Source organism: Alligator sinensis, unplaced genomic scaffold (genome assembly GCF_000455745.1).
Source record: "Alligator sinensis unplaced genomic scaffold, ASM45574v1 scaffold737_1, whole genome shotgun sequence".
Classification (NCBI taxonomy): domain Eukaryota; kingdom Metazoa; phylum Chordata; order Crocodylia; family Alligatoridae; genus Alligator; species Alligator sinensis.
This window is the reverse complement of record NW_005841930.1, coordinates 3,603,132-3,616,700: the sequence shown is the minus strand read 5'-3', so window position 1 is coordinate 3,616,700 and position 13,569 is coordinate 3,603,132. Positions and strand designations below refer to the sequence as shown.

The 13,569-nt window shown below is 41.5% G+C and overlaps 1 protein-coding gene across 1 annotated transcript in view; it reads right to left on the bottom strand.

The window, feature by feature from the left end:
* Positions 1 to 13,569, bottom strand: part of AK9 (adenylate kinase 9) — a 191,359-nt gene that overhangs the window by 99,160 nt on the left and 78,630 nt on the right. Inside the window, exons 15-17 of the mRNA XM_025198858.1 lie at positions 7,590 to 7,746; positions 3,655 to 3,769; positions 2,744 to 2,817 (exon numbers count right to left, since the gene is read on the bottom strand). Of these exons, the coding sequence (XP_025054643.1) occupies positions 2,744 to 2,817; positions 3,655 to 3,769; positions 7,590 to 7,746 (346 nt within the window). The remainder of the gene's footprint in view (positions 1 to 2,743; positions 2,818 to 3,654; positions 3,770 to 7,589; positions 7,747 to 13,569) is intronic.

Here is a 13,569-nt window from a genome sequence, read left to right as displayed (position 1 = left end):
CTGCCAGGCAGCACAAGCAGCCCCAGGGCCAGCAGGACCCAGCTCGGCTCTGCATGGTCGCCACATGCTGGGCCAGGTCCTGCAGCTATAGGAAGAGCCTGGCCATAGCAGGACCCAGTGCGGCATGCGGGAACTGCATGCTGTGCCAGCTCCAGGCCCCAGGGCTCCCACCTCTGCACCCTGTGCCTGCAGGGGTGTGAGGACCTGGCCCAGCTCCATGTGGCTCACTAGTCCGGCCTTGCACCGGAGCGGGTCACAGGGCTCCAGGAGGCGCGGCCCCTGTGTGTGCCTCCTGCAACCGTGTGACCCACTCCACTGCAAAGCCAGACTAGTGAGCCTCAGGGATCTGGGCCCAGCCTGGCTGAGCTGCAGAGAGGCCCCAGGATCCGGCTGGACCCGGCACGCAGTCTCCGCATGCTGGGTCCTGTCGCCATGGGCCCAGCCTGGCTGGGCTGCAGAGGGGGCCCAGGATCTGGCTGGGCCTGGCATGCAGTCCCTGTGTGCCGCACTGGGTCTTGCTGCCACAAGACCAGCCTAGCTGGGCAGCAAGAGCAGCCCCAGAGCTGGCAGAACCAGGCTGGGCTCGGCGTATGGTCCCCCCACTGCTGCTGTTAAAGGTTAGTTATGGGCCCTGGGCAGGGGGACTGGGGCCCTGTGGGGGGTAGGGGCCAGGGCCCTCCAGGGGGGAGCTGGGACCCTGGGCGGGGGGGCGCATTCCATGTGCTGTGTGGGGGGCTGCACCCTGTGGGGGCCAGGGGACCCACCCCTCCTGAGCAGCCCCAGAACCACAGTGCCCCCAGCAATTGCCCCACTCCTACCCACAGACCAACCCACATCCCTCCACATCCACCCACCTGCCTTCCCCCACACCCTTTATCACCCCCTTTCTACAAACACCACATCCTCCCCATCACACACCCATCATGAATGAAGAAAACCGAAAACACAGATCAACACGTATTTAGAATTTATTTTTGCATGATGATAGAGACACTGGTAGGCTTCCAAATTGCTTTAACATTGTAAATATACCAATAAAGCATTACCCAACTTATCACTGTCTCTCTCTCTCTCTCTCTTGATATATGTGTGTGTGTAGAGTGCTTTTTTGTTTTAAATGTGGAAGAACATGGATTTTGGGGTATTTTAAAAAATGGATTTGGGGTGCTGATGCAGCTGCTGCTGCAGCAGTCCAGCTGGCACAAGAGGTAGTGTCCCCAGGTATCAACTGGCTGGGCCCCAGAAGTTCCAGAGAGCGAATAGCCTCGAGCTGCTTGCCAGGGCAGCTTTTTGTATGGATGGGGCCAGGACAGGGCAGCTTTTTATACTGCTGGGGACAGCACAAGTGCTGGCTCCAGGCTCTAGCTCCACCTGGCTGCAGATCCAGGAAAAGCCAGACAGGGTTATTTTGCCCCAAGTGGCACAATTTGCTCCACATCAAAGTGCGTGTCTGAGCACGTGTGCTGAGGCAAAAAGCCCTGGCTTAAATTTGCACCGCTTCTATTTGAGCTGCTGCAAGCGCACGTGCTTGCATGTATGGACGTGCCCATAAAGGGATCACTTTTCCCTCTTTGTGATACCATAGCCACTGGATCATTTCTAGCAATAATCTTAACTCTTTATGACTGATCCACTCTGAGTTTCAAGAAGAGTAGGAAACTTCAAGCTGGTTTTAAGCTCTGCAACTTAATCCTGGAGTCCTCTCTCTGCCTTCCCCCAGCCTGCAACCCCATGATTTTCAAGCAAGAAAGGCTTACAAACAAGTTTGATTTAAATTTATCTTTCAATTCATACACAATTTCCCCCACTTTTCTCTCAGCTCTACCCAGAACAAATGCTGTGGGTACTCTAATGTAAGCTAATGCATTGGTGATACATTAGGGGAGCATTGGGGGCGGGATGTGCCTCTCCAGATTTCTGCACCACCAGTGGGGCATGGAGCACGGGGCTGCAGCCTGCTGGAGCCGGGGCCTGGCAGCAGTAGGGGTGGTGGCGACAGTATGATTTCTGCAATTCATGAGAAGAAACTAAGCACCCATTTAATAATGTGCTAATCTTGTAGTACAAGTTAAGTGCATATTTAAGTATTTTGCTGCATAACTATAGTTTCCCAAATCAAAGCCAGATGATCAAGCATGAAATAGTTAGTAGCTAACATTAAAGCTGTTGTCCTAAAATGTTGAAATCCACACTCAGCAGAGGTGACTGGAGGCAATTCACACTTCCTAAAAGCTACCATTTAAGTGAGGCATTGGTTACATTAGTTTACCTTATTTCAACCATGGTAGTATAAATCCTTTTAAAGATTTGATATTAGATATGTGGAAATATCTGATTAAAGCCTTCTAAATACCTAGGCACTGTAAGGTAAAAAAAAATCAAATGACCTTCACCAGGCAGATGATATATTGATATTGTATCCAGATAGTCTGATGAAGCTGAGAGTTTCAAGTCATTCCAAGATAATAAGTAATCCAGTACAGCTAGAACAGAAGAGTCTAAAAGTTGAGTATAACTCTGGATGGATCACAACAAAGACTTACGAGGCTAGAAACAGAAAACAGACTGTCACAGAAAAAATTATTCCTGAGACAGTCAATGGTTTCAAAGAAAGTAATGTGAAATACTTAATTACTCAGATGTTGTATGACTAAAAATGGAAGCTAAAGCACAAGATCCACATCTGTAAAATTAGTTTAAATCATGTGTTACTAAATTGAAATTTATTTTAAATGATACTTGCCTCCATACTTTTCTCCAACAGACTCCATAGCTTGCTGTTCTTCTTGCAATTTCAGCATCTCTTGCAGTTCTTTTCTGAAATGAGAATTTCTACATGTTAATATTTGCATAAATTTGATTGAACCAAGTTACTAATGCATTAAATATAAATAGATATATGGAAAAATATAATCAAGTTTAAGATACAGTTTAGTAAGCTTGCTTTTTCAAAGTGATTTATAATAAATAAATCAAAGATTCTTTGGTCTTGTACAGACATTCCCGGAAGGGTTGCTGTTCTCCTAGGAGAAACCAAAGTTTACAAATATTCAGGCTTTTTCTCCCACAGTAAGACTGGCCACTCCAGAAAAAGGGCCAGAGTACCCATATCAGCATCAGAGATAGTTTTAACCCTTTCACAGTCACTGACAAAATGGTGGTAGCTTTTGGCTGCTTGGCCACTGACAATTTTTCAGTGGCTATGAGAAGGTTAAACCAAAGCTTCTGGCTGAGGAGCCAGGTTGAGCAGCGACACTGTAAAGTATACTTTGGCTCTGTGGTCAGCACTCATCCATCCTGCTGGAAAAATCTTTTTTTTAATCCTGCCACACATGGGCGATGTGTTGGGGGGCATGGCATGCCCTCCCCAGATTTCTGTGCTGATAGCGGGGCATGGGGCTGCAATTTGGCTGGAGCCAGGGCCTGGCAGCAATAAGGGTGGCAGTAGTGGCATAGTATTTGCAATGGTGGTGATGGCGATGGTGATGCAGAATTGTGCCCCCCCACACTTATGCGTCATCTGTGCTGCCACTAAAACAAGGTGTATGCCTTATCTGGGGGAGGGAGGGGGAGAAAGGAGAGCATGCAAGAGAGATGGTATATTATATCAAATATGCATTTTATTTTTAAGTGCTTGGACATGTTATATTTTACCTTGCTTCATCTTCCTGTTGTTTCTTTTTTAATGCTTCCTCTTTTAGTCTGTTAAATATCTTAGAATTAATTTCATCCTTATTTGCTAAATAGAGTCTATGCAGTAAACATATTCCTGCAAAACAAATATACAAAATTAATTTATTTGTTGCAACAGTATATAACTGTCATATCTTAGAACAAACATGTTTTTAAGATATAAAAACTATTTCATAAATGGTTGACAACTTAGACACCTACTTCTTTAAATTATAGAAAAGGAAGATATACCAATGAAAATGTCAATTACAATCTTAATTTTGAAAATGTTAAAACTTTCTTTTCAATGACAACAGCCTTACAAGGTTAATTTAGCACAGTAGAGCCTCTACAGGGGATAGGTGGAGCAAGGTGTTGAATTTTTTTGTATATCACATATATATTTATGAAAAATGGAATATATATATAGTGAAGTTGTGCCCTTGGATTTAAAGAATTAAAACAAAGCTAAATAAAAATATAGAAATAAATGAGTTTATTTTGCTGTTTTTAAGATATAAACAAATATTCTCAAATATATAACAAATATATTCTCAGATATAAACAAATATATTCTCAATTCTGCAAAATATTTTGTCCATGTGAGTGAAGATCTGCTGGTTTAGAACAGCTTTGAGTATTTATCTAGTGGACAGATTCTAAGTGTTGTAAAAATTTTAACTCAAGAAGTGGATATTTTTCATTTTATTCCTTAAAACAAGTAAGTAGACCAGAATTAGTAAAATTCCCACAAGCAAAAAGATTAAAAAAAAAAACAAATTCTCTCAAACATAGACTTAAGAGACAGGAAATCCTTAGTTAAGCCTTAGTTCATAGCATCTGCTTGAATTAGGCTGCTGCCTATACCTCCAACCCCAGAATACAGAGGACAGAACTTCAGAGAGAAGGGAAGGAGAAATGGGTTGTGGAATCTGTATGTTCAATTCAAGCATCTTGGAGAGTCATACTTATAGTAAGTTAACTAGCCATTCTTTCTTCAAATGTGGTATCTACCCACATACAACACAACCTTTTTTCTCTAAAATCAGCCCTGCAAAATTGGGGTGCATGTCTTAAGTCGGGAACATGATTTTTTTTTGCTTCACGGTAGTCATTGTGCTTGAATGACTGACAGAATGGCTACCACATCACTGGGGACATGCAGACGGAAGGTCAGAAGGTTAACACTTTAGCAACCACTAAGGAATTTGCACTAGCATGAAAGCTTGTGCCTGCAGCAGCAATTCAACTGGTTCAGGGCAAGTGAGCTGCAGCATGCAGTCTGTAACATCTTGATAAGGCTTGTGGTACGAACAAAACTTTATTTATTATCTCCCTCCTGGAAAGAAATATTTATTTACAGTAGGAACTAGCAATCTTCCTACTGCCCCTGCAAGGCTCTGGGGCCTAGCCTTATTGCTGTTTTGCCACATCAGAAAGTTCCTGCTGCTTTACCCACACTATATCCTGAGATGCCACACTACCTGGAGGATTTATTCTATATTATACAGTGGGCCATGACTCTGGAAAAATCTCTTTTTGTACATTCTGCCTTCCAAAGTAAAGGTGCGTCTTACCTGGTGGGGTATGTGGTATATAAGAAAATAGACTACGTGCACACATTTATCTTGTTCACTGGTGACTGGCAAGCCAGTTGCCCCTGAAAGTGGTGCAATCCCAGAATGCATATGAATAAGGATTTAAGAACTGCTCCACCAAACTGAACATTTGATTTAGAAGCTGTGACCAAAGATTAATCGCTAATAAAACATTGATTTGGCTCCAAATGACTGCCCTGCAAATATCTAGTACTGATGTTTTATTAAAACAGGCTGCTGATGTAGCTTGCCTTGTAGTTGAGTGAACTCTCATACTGAATAAAGGAACCACATTAGCATTTCCCTTTGATTTGCTAGCATAGGCTCAAATAATCTGAATGTCCTATTTATGGAGCTCTTCCTACTGCTCAGATAGTAAAAAGTGCTCTTTAACCTTCAAAGTATGTCATTTAAATTGCTTTCTCTCATGAATTAGACTTAGGAAAAATGCTGGTAGATGGATATATTAACAGGAAAATCTGATCCCATCTCTGGGATGAAATTAGAGTGTGTGATGTCATTGTAACTGTCCCTACAAGAAAAATTTTGAAAGGGATGTGCCATAAGAGCCTGAATTTCACATATTAATCATGCCAAATGTTTGCTGCACAAATATACTGTTCATCAGGTGAAGAAAGAGTCTAGCTGACATTCTGAGAATTAAGTCCTTTTGACTTAAGAGTGATAGAATTATGGAAAATTAACTGACAGCCAAATAAAGCCTATGTCCCAAATTTGGGAAAGCAATGCTGTACTTATAAAAATCACATGGGCTCTGCCTTGTTCCAAGGAATTAGAAAACCCTCTACTTTTTAGAGCTTGCACTCTTCCTTCTTTGACTGTAAAAGAAGTTCATCTGAGGGATTCTCCATTCACCTCCATACCTAAGATACATCCATGTCATCTTCATCATGTGGAAACATAGGAAGGATCTCTAGAGCAGTGGCAGCCAAACTTTTCAGTATGTGTGCTACAAATTAAGATCTCCCTCCCCTCGGTGCCTCTCTGATTCCCCACCTCCCAGAGACACATCTGATAGAGTTTGCACTCTGAGGCACTGGAATGGAAGCAGGGGAGTGTAAAGCTCTGGTGAGAGACACACAAAGTGCAGCAGGTGTAATGGCTGTAAGATGAGATGTCACCACTAATAGTCAGGTTAACATCTCCCTGGCCTTGCAAAGGTTTCAATTTTATATCATGAGTGAAGATCCAAAGCTCTCAATTTAGTAGCAGCTGCAGGGCCAGGGAAAGGCTAACTTAGCTCTTAGTGGTGACACTTGACACCTCATAGCAACATTCTGCCCTGCTGTATCAGAAACCAACCAACTACTACAGCTACTGCTTCGCCACCAGGTTTCATCCAGGTCCATTTTCTACAGCCAAGGTGTACATTACAAACATGTGCTCTGATCCCACAGACAAGGATGCCCACCTTAGGCATCTATGGCAGGATTTTCTATACTTGTAATACAATTTCCAAACCATAGCTACTCAAATCAACAGACCCAGACTCAGACTGCTCATTTCTGCTACAATACCAAGTCCATGGCAAGGACAACAGAATCTCGCTGGGCACGTCTACACATGCTGATTTAAGGTGCATTAGCTAGTTTTAAGGTGCATTAAGGATGGATTTGAGAGAGCCAGAGTTTCTGCTTGGAGGTATGAGTACTTATTAATAATACTCAATTTCCTATAGCACTTTAAACCAGAAACTGAGGCACAGAGAAGTCACCCAGCAGGCCACTTGCAAAGCTGCAAAAAGACTCACTAGTTACAAGCCCTAATCCAGTGTTCTACTACACCAGGGGTCATGAGTGTATGGCCCACTGGCTGGGTCCAGTCTGCCACTGGATCTGGCCCACAGAGCTTCCAACCTGGTCCCTGCTGCCACCTCTGTTGCTTCTCTCTGGTTCCCGTGCTGTGGCAGCAGGGTTTGAAGCACCATCCTACTTTATGCCCAATCCGGGTTGACCCAGCCTGTTATTACAAAATCTTGATGATTGCTGCACTAAATACCACACTTTCTCCTGTAAATAGGAGCCTGAACAAACTTTCACCTCAAAGTTTTTAGAAAATGCTCATACTTCCTCTTCTGTTGTCAGCCCTAAACCATAGCAGACAGATTCCGGCCATCCTTGTTAGTCCCTTTGTTGTCCGCTTATTTTTTATATTGGCCTCTACAAGATTGTAAGTGGGACACAAGCATGCTTCAACTCTGGTGTTTCTAATAAGTGTCTCTTACACACAGACAATGACATTGAAAGAAAAAAAAGGGAGATTTTAATTTGTGTACTTCATTAGTAAATATTTACTAACCATTATTTTCAGAATTCTTCAGACAGATCACAACGTCAGGTAAGATTCCCTTTTCTGATAAGACTGACCAATGTGCTGAGGTTATAGGATAGTTATCCACTACCCATCCTCCTTTTTCAGGAGCACCAGGATACCTGTCTTTATTCGTCTTAGTGAGCTGTTAGGAAACATTAGATTAAGTGGCACAAAAAAATTATGTGAGTACAAGCAGATCTGTGAACTGTTTAAAATATAGTAGAACTTTATTCACAGACAAGCAATATTGTTTTCTTCTTTATCAATGGTGTCCATAAGTCCCTACTTGTGAAAATTACTAAGCAAATATTATCCTGAAGGTAACCTAAAAAATCCAAGTTAGTAAGAAATCATGTGATGAGTCTTCTAAGGTAAACCTCAGAGTCTAATGTTGCTCATAAAAACTGTTAATTAAATGTTGTGGTACGATGTTGCAGATTTCCAAAATAATGAAATGATAAAGCAATATATTAAGCAGCCACAGCTTGTAGCTTTTAAGCAAAATGAGCACAACTATTCTAGGAAAAGAACACCAGTTTCGTTATTGATAACTGATATTTACATTCAAAATATCCATTTATTGATGCTTTAACACAGGGCAGATATTATTTAAATCAAAGTGATTAAAATCAGTAAGCATCAAACCATGATTAAAATGGTTGATTTTAATTTTGTTTTATATTTGTATTTTTAAATTTCCTAAAAAAGGCTTATATCAATATAGGTAACTTTTAAATGTGTGTAGCACATTCTCACTCAGCTCTTTATTTTTTGGGGGGCATACTCTCTCCCACATGGGAAACAATGTCCATAACAAAACTAATACTTAACAGACAACCAACAAATGGTTAACTCCTAGCTGTGGTCCTTTCTCAGACAGGGAGAGGACACCAGGACTTGGCTTGGTGCTCCCTTTCTTGACACCTCCCTCTATCTTCCAGCTCCTCTCCCTGAGAGTTTTTAACTTCCTCCCAGCCAGACACTCATTGCTCTCAGCTGCCGCCCGCCCACAAAGCAGGCATGTTATCACTTTTAATCACCGGCAGCTGTGCTCCCACCACTGAGCCACACTCTGGGTTACAACGTGGATTTGCAACTAAACATAACCTTTACACTAAATTTAACACCTTTTACTAATCAGAAAGTGAAATGTATCTATGCACATTTACTCAGCAATTATATAGCTTAATATCAATTTATTTATAGTTTGAATTTTGACATATTTTTACAAGAGAAAATGGTAAAAATGCATTTTTACTATTTTTTTTTAAATTTATCACTTCTGTCAAGCTCTTTTGGCAGGAAAGCAGAATTCAATTTAAAAGGGCACAAACAACACAAATTTTATTAGCTAAATAAAACTACTTTAAATGAGCTGTATATATTTTTTAAAAGTCTATCAAAATATATTTTGCATTTAAAACTGATTTATTCATCAAAGGAACTATTATCCATAGGTAATTAATTGAACTGCATGTCTTTGGTGACCAGGGTCTTCAAGAGGTTAGGACTCATAGATCTCATCCTCGCATATCTTGGATTTGTTTTTTCCCCCCCAAATTGTAAGATGAAAACAATATTTGTGCTGTAATTCCCAATTAGTTTCTCAACTTTAATTTTAGTTTAATCATTAAACTAAATTAGTTGAACAAACTGAAATGAAAAAAATAATCTCATTGCACCTATGTAGGATGCTGTTTGTTGCTGGCTGGGGCAGCTTGCACATGGGCCCTGACATTGTGGGGCATCACACATTGTGAAATGGCCCCTGCTGTGGGGAAAAATGGCCTTTAGGTCCTGGAGCAGAGAAACAAGAGCAACACGTACACTGGTGCTTCTTTTTTAGAAGCACCTGCTCCCTGCGCAATGGAAGACACTCAGGGAGTGACATCATAAAGATGCATAGGGAGGGAGAGAGAGTGGGGGATTCAAGCTGGCAAGAGACCTGCCAAGCTGGGAGAGCAGCATGGAGGCTGCTCTGTAAGCTACTGCACACAGGCTCTGACCCCATCACAGGCTGCAGAGCCTGTCCGGAGCTGCAAGAAGGGTCCTGAGCCTCACAGGGCTGGAATTAGAAAATCCAAAGATTGCCCAGAGAGTCTCATTGCGGGAGGGCTCAGATAAGCCGTCAAGAATGCAGCAGGCAACCAGTTAAAAGAGTGCAATAACTGAAGAGCCACAGAAGGCTAGAGGATTGTCACAGAGGGACACGTGATTCAGAATCTCATGAAGTGCCAGATAGCTGGTGATGCGAGACAACAAATTTAATTGCCCTGGTATAAGTTTCTTTTCTTCTTCTTTAGCGCACTAAAAGGCTGATACCAGAACAAGGCATATATGTATGCTGATCAATTTATTTAATTTATTTAACTATTGTCAAGTATCTATTGTGGACTAATAAGGTGGGTACCAATTTATAATTATTTGATTGGCCAACTGATGTGCTTGACTGTACCCTGCTATAGGGGGTGGTAGGCCAGGTTATCACATATCATATGGGTGAATACCACTTAAGCTATCATCTGGTTGGCGTGTGGAAGAGGTGTCGGGAAGGTGAAGCCTCAGAAAACATGCCAAGAGGGGAAAACCACATATTTAAAGCAACTGTCATCACCCATTATTGGAACCTCCACCTCTGTATAATTTTATTTTGTAGATCATCAAGTCATGACAGGAGAACAGAGAGGCATTGCATCTCCCCTCCATTTGGCAAAGTGCAGGAGGGCCACACTATTCTAGTAAAAAAGATGGTTCAGTACTTCAACAAAACTAGTTCCTGGTGTTTAGCCAGTGACTTCTACTGACTCAGTTATCTGGTTTACTTCAAAACTTCAGGAGCAACATGAAATGCTTGAATGTTATTTTTAACTTTATTTTTTAATAGATTATAGTAAACTTAGGCCTTATAATAAGTTGCCATAGTTTCAAATCTACTTATAAGCAGGCTGATTTTTAAAGAAAAAAATAAATTACCCTAAATACATTAAAATAATTAAAATAAAATCTAATTTGAAATATTTTTTATCTTCATTTTAACCTTCAAAATAGTTTGGTTCTTGAATCTAAACTACAAGACGATGTGGCTGTCTCTTAATTACCTTATTCCTGATCAAAACATAGCTTAGCATAGGACAGACTCTTCAGATATGAGAGAGCAGGAAAAAAATGAGCAAGGAAATTGACTTTTTTATAAACAATTCAGAAATTATATTTTTAACAACTTTAGATGATGACTCTTGTAGAGCAACCACTTCCATTAGACTTTGACTAATTATTTATGTACAGTACAGGCAATTACATTACACAGAAATAGGAAGTTAAGGATGGAGAATATTGGAAACCTCAGAGTCAAAACTAGGAAACTAGTCAATGAATTTCTTGAGTAAGATGAGAAATGACTTTACAGCAGGGGTGGGCAATTATTTTGGGCAGAGAGCCACTTACTGAGTTTTGGCAAGCCATCAAGGGCCGCATGACAGGCAGCCCATGGCAGATAAATATTAATTTTTAAAATTTTTTAGGGGCCCCGTGGGCTGGATAGAATGGCCTGGCAGGCCGCATCCGGCCCCCAGGCTGCATTTTGCCCACCCCTGCTTTACAGGATTTAAGCACGTTCTTATTTAAATTAGAAGAGAGAGGTAGAAAAATTTGATTTCTGAAAGTTCAGGAGTGATCTCATTAATAAGGTCAATAAAGTTTAGCTTAATAATGAAGTTCTATATTTGATCTTACTAGACCTAACATTATTCCATATCTGTTATGAATCTGGAAGTAAATATCACTGTTGACTATCACTGTTGATAAATGTTGTCATCATCGGCAATCCCTGGATATGAGGATGACAGTATTCTAGTATGTAGGGAAGTCATCAGTGAGTCTGGAGATGACTGAGGAGGCCAATCCGATATTCTCATGTTTGACAGCTTTTTCCCTTTATCCCTCTTGCCTAATCATCTTCATAGTGAGGCAAGTTTGTGCAAAATGGTCAATGCCTTGTCGTACCTTACAGTGCCACTGGGGACTATTCAGTGCTCAGATCTCTCAGGTATTGATGTTAATATCACATTTCTTCAGATTGACCTTCAAGGTGTTTTTGAATCTCTTCTTTTACCCATCTCTAGAGCAGGGTCCACTGGTGAGTTGGGAGTATAGGACCTGTTTCAGGAGTTGCCTGTCAGGCAGCCTTGGGTGTTTGTAGACGACTCTTTAAAGCAGGTTTAAAGCGGGTTAAATGCCTTTTATGCTGCTTTAATGGCATTGCTGTTTGCACATTTGGTGGTGTATTGCATGTTAATTGCAGCCGCTGTAGCACATTCGGCGGCATAATGTACCTTACATGATGTTGGGATGCAGCAATTGACTTTGGGGTGCTGCAAAGTAAAACACCTTTGAGGAGTTTTAATTTCCTACCCTACAGGAATGGAGGGAAGCACCAGGCTCCATGTGGCTCAGAGGCTGTGCAGACAGACCGTGAAGGCAGCTTGGCAGCAGCCCAGGAAAGCAGGCTCCATAGAAAGGGCGGGGAAAGTGGTGAGTCTGATGTTTTTTCCCCCTCAGAACCTTCCTGCCTGCCTGAGCTGTACAGGGGCCTGGTACTTCCCTCCATGGCTGCAGTGCTCCCTGGGACTGCCCAAGCCAGGTGATTGCGGAGGGGAGGGGACGGGTGCTGCCTGGGTTGGGGGGGGTCCCTGCTGCCATGGAGGGAAGCACCAGCCCCTTGCCCTGCAGCTCAGGTACTGCTCTGCCCGCCAGTAGCTCACTCTCCCCTCCCCACCACTGGAGGGACAAGTAAGGATCAGGAGGATATTTAGGGAGAATTAAACCCCCGTGTCATGTACAGATGTCCCTTATGACATGCCCTGTCCAACAGAGCTAGCTCCATATAAACGCAGCTTCAATGTTGGTGGTGTTTGCCTGAGCCAGAATCCTAGCATTCACTCTTCTGTCCCTCCATTTGATACAGAGGATTTTCTGAAAACATCGCTGATGGTAACATTCCAAGGCCTTCAGGTGTTTACAATATGTTGTCTAGATTTTACATGCATTCAAGGTGAGTATGACAACAGCTTGGTAGACAAAAAGTTTGGTTTGTTTCCTGATGTTATGATCGCTGAGACATAATTTTGGAGACATCCAAAGGCAGCACTTGTGGATTTTATTCTGTGTTGAATATCATCAACAATGTTTACTTTTTGGGAAAGGTGACTACCCAGGTAGGGATAATGCTCAACATTATCTAAGATCTTCCCTCCAATCATAATATGTGGGGGAACAGCTGGATGATTTGGGATAGGCTGGTAAAGTATCTTGTTTTTTGTGAAGTTGACAGTGAGTCCAAGTATTTTATATGCTTCATAGAAGCAGTCAAGAATGACCTGAGCCTTTCAATTTAGTGGGCACATACAATTGTTGCATAAAACTTGGGCAGAACATTAAATTAGAGTAATAAATAATGAGAGGTCACAGCAGTCATTCAGAGAAACATGGATCACTTGGTAACCTGGACTTATTCAAGCAAAATGTTTTAATACATATACATGCAAGCTCATATCTTTTAGTTTGTAGAATATGGGACACACAAATGAATTGGGGACTGTATTCTAGAGAACGGTAACTCAGGAAAGGATCCAGGAATTATAATGGACAAGCAATTGCACCCAAATTCCCAAAGTAATGCTGTTTCAAAAGAATTTTGATCCTTTGATAAATATATTAATAACTAGAAGCAGGAAGATAATTTTACTTCTGCATATGACATTGATAGACCAATATTAAATGTATCAATTCGTGCTTTCTACTTCTTAAAATGGATGTATTAAAAACTGGAGAAATTTCAGGGAAAAATGATACAAAGGCTAGAGAAAATGCCTTGTACTTAGAAACTTGAAAACAAGACTGAGAGGTGACCTGATTGGAGTGTACAATAACCTTAAAAGGGAGAAAGTGGATATGATAGAACTTTTTA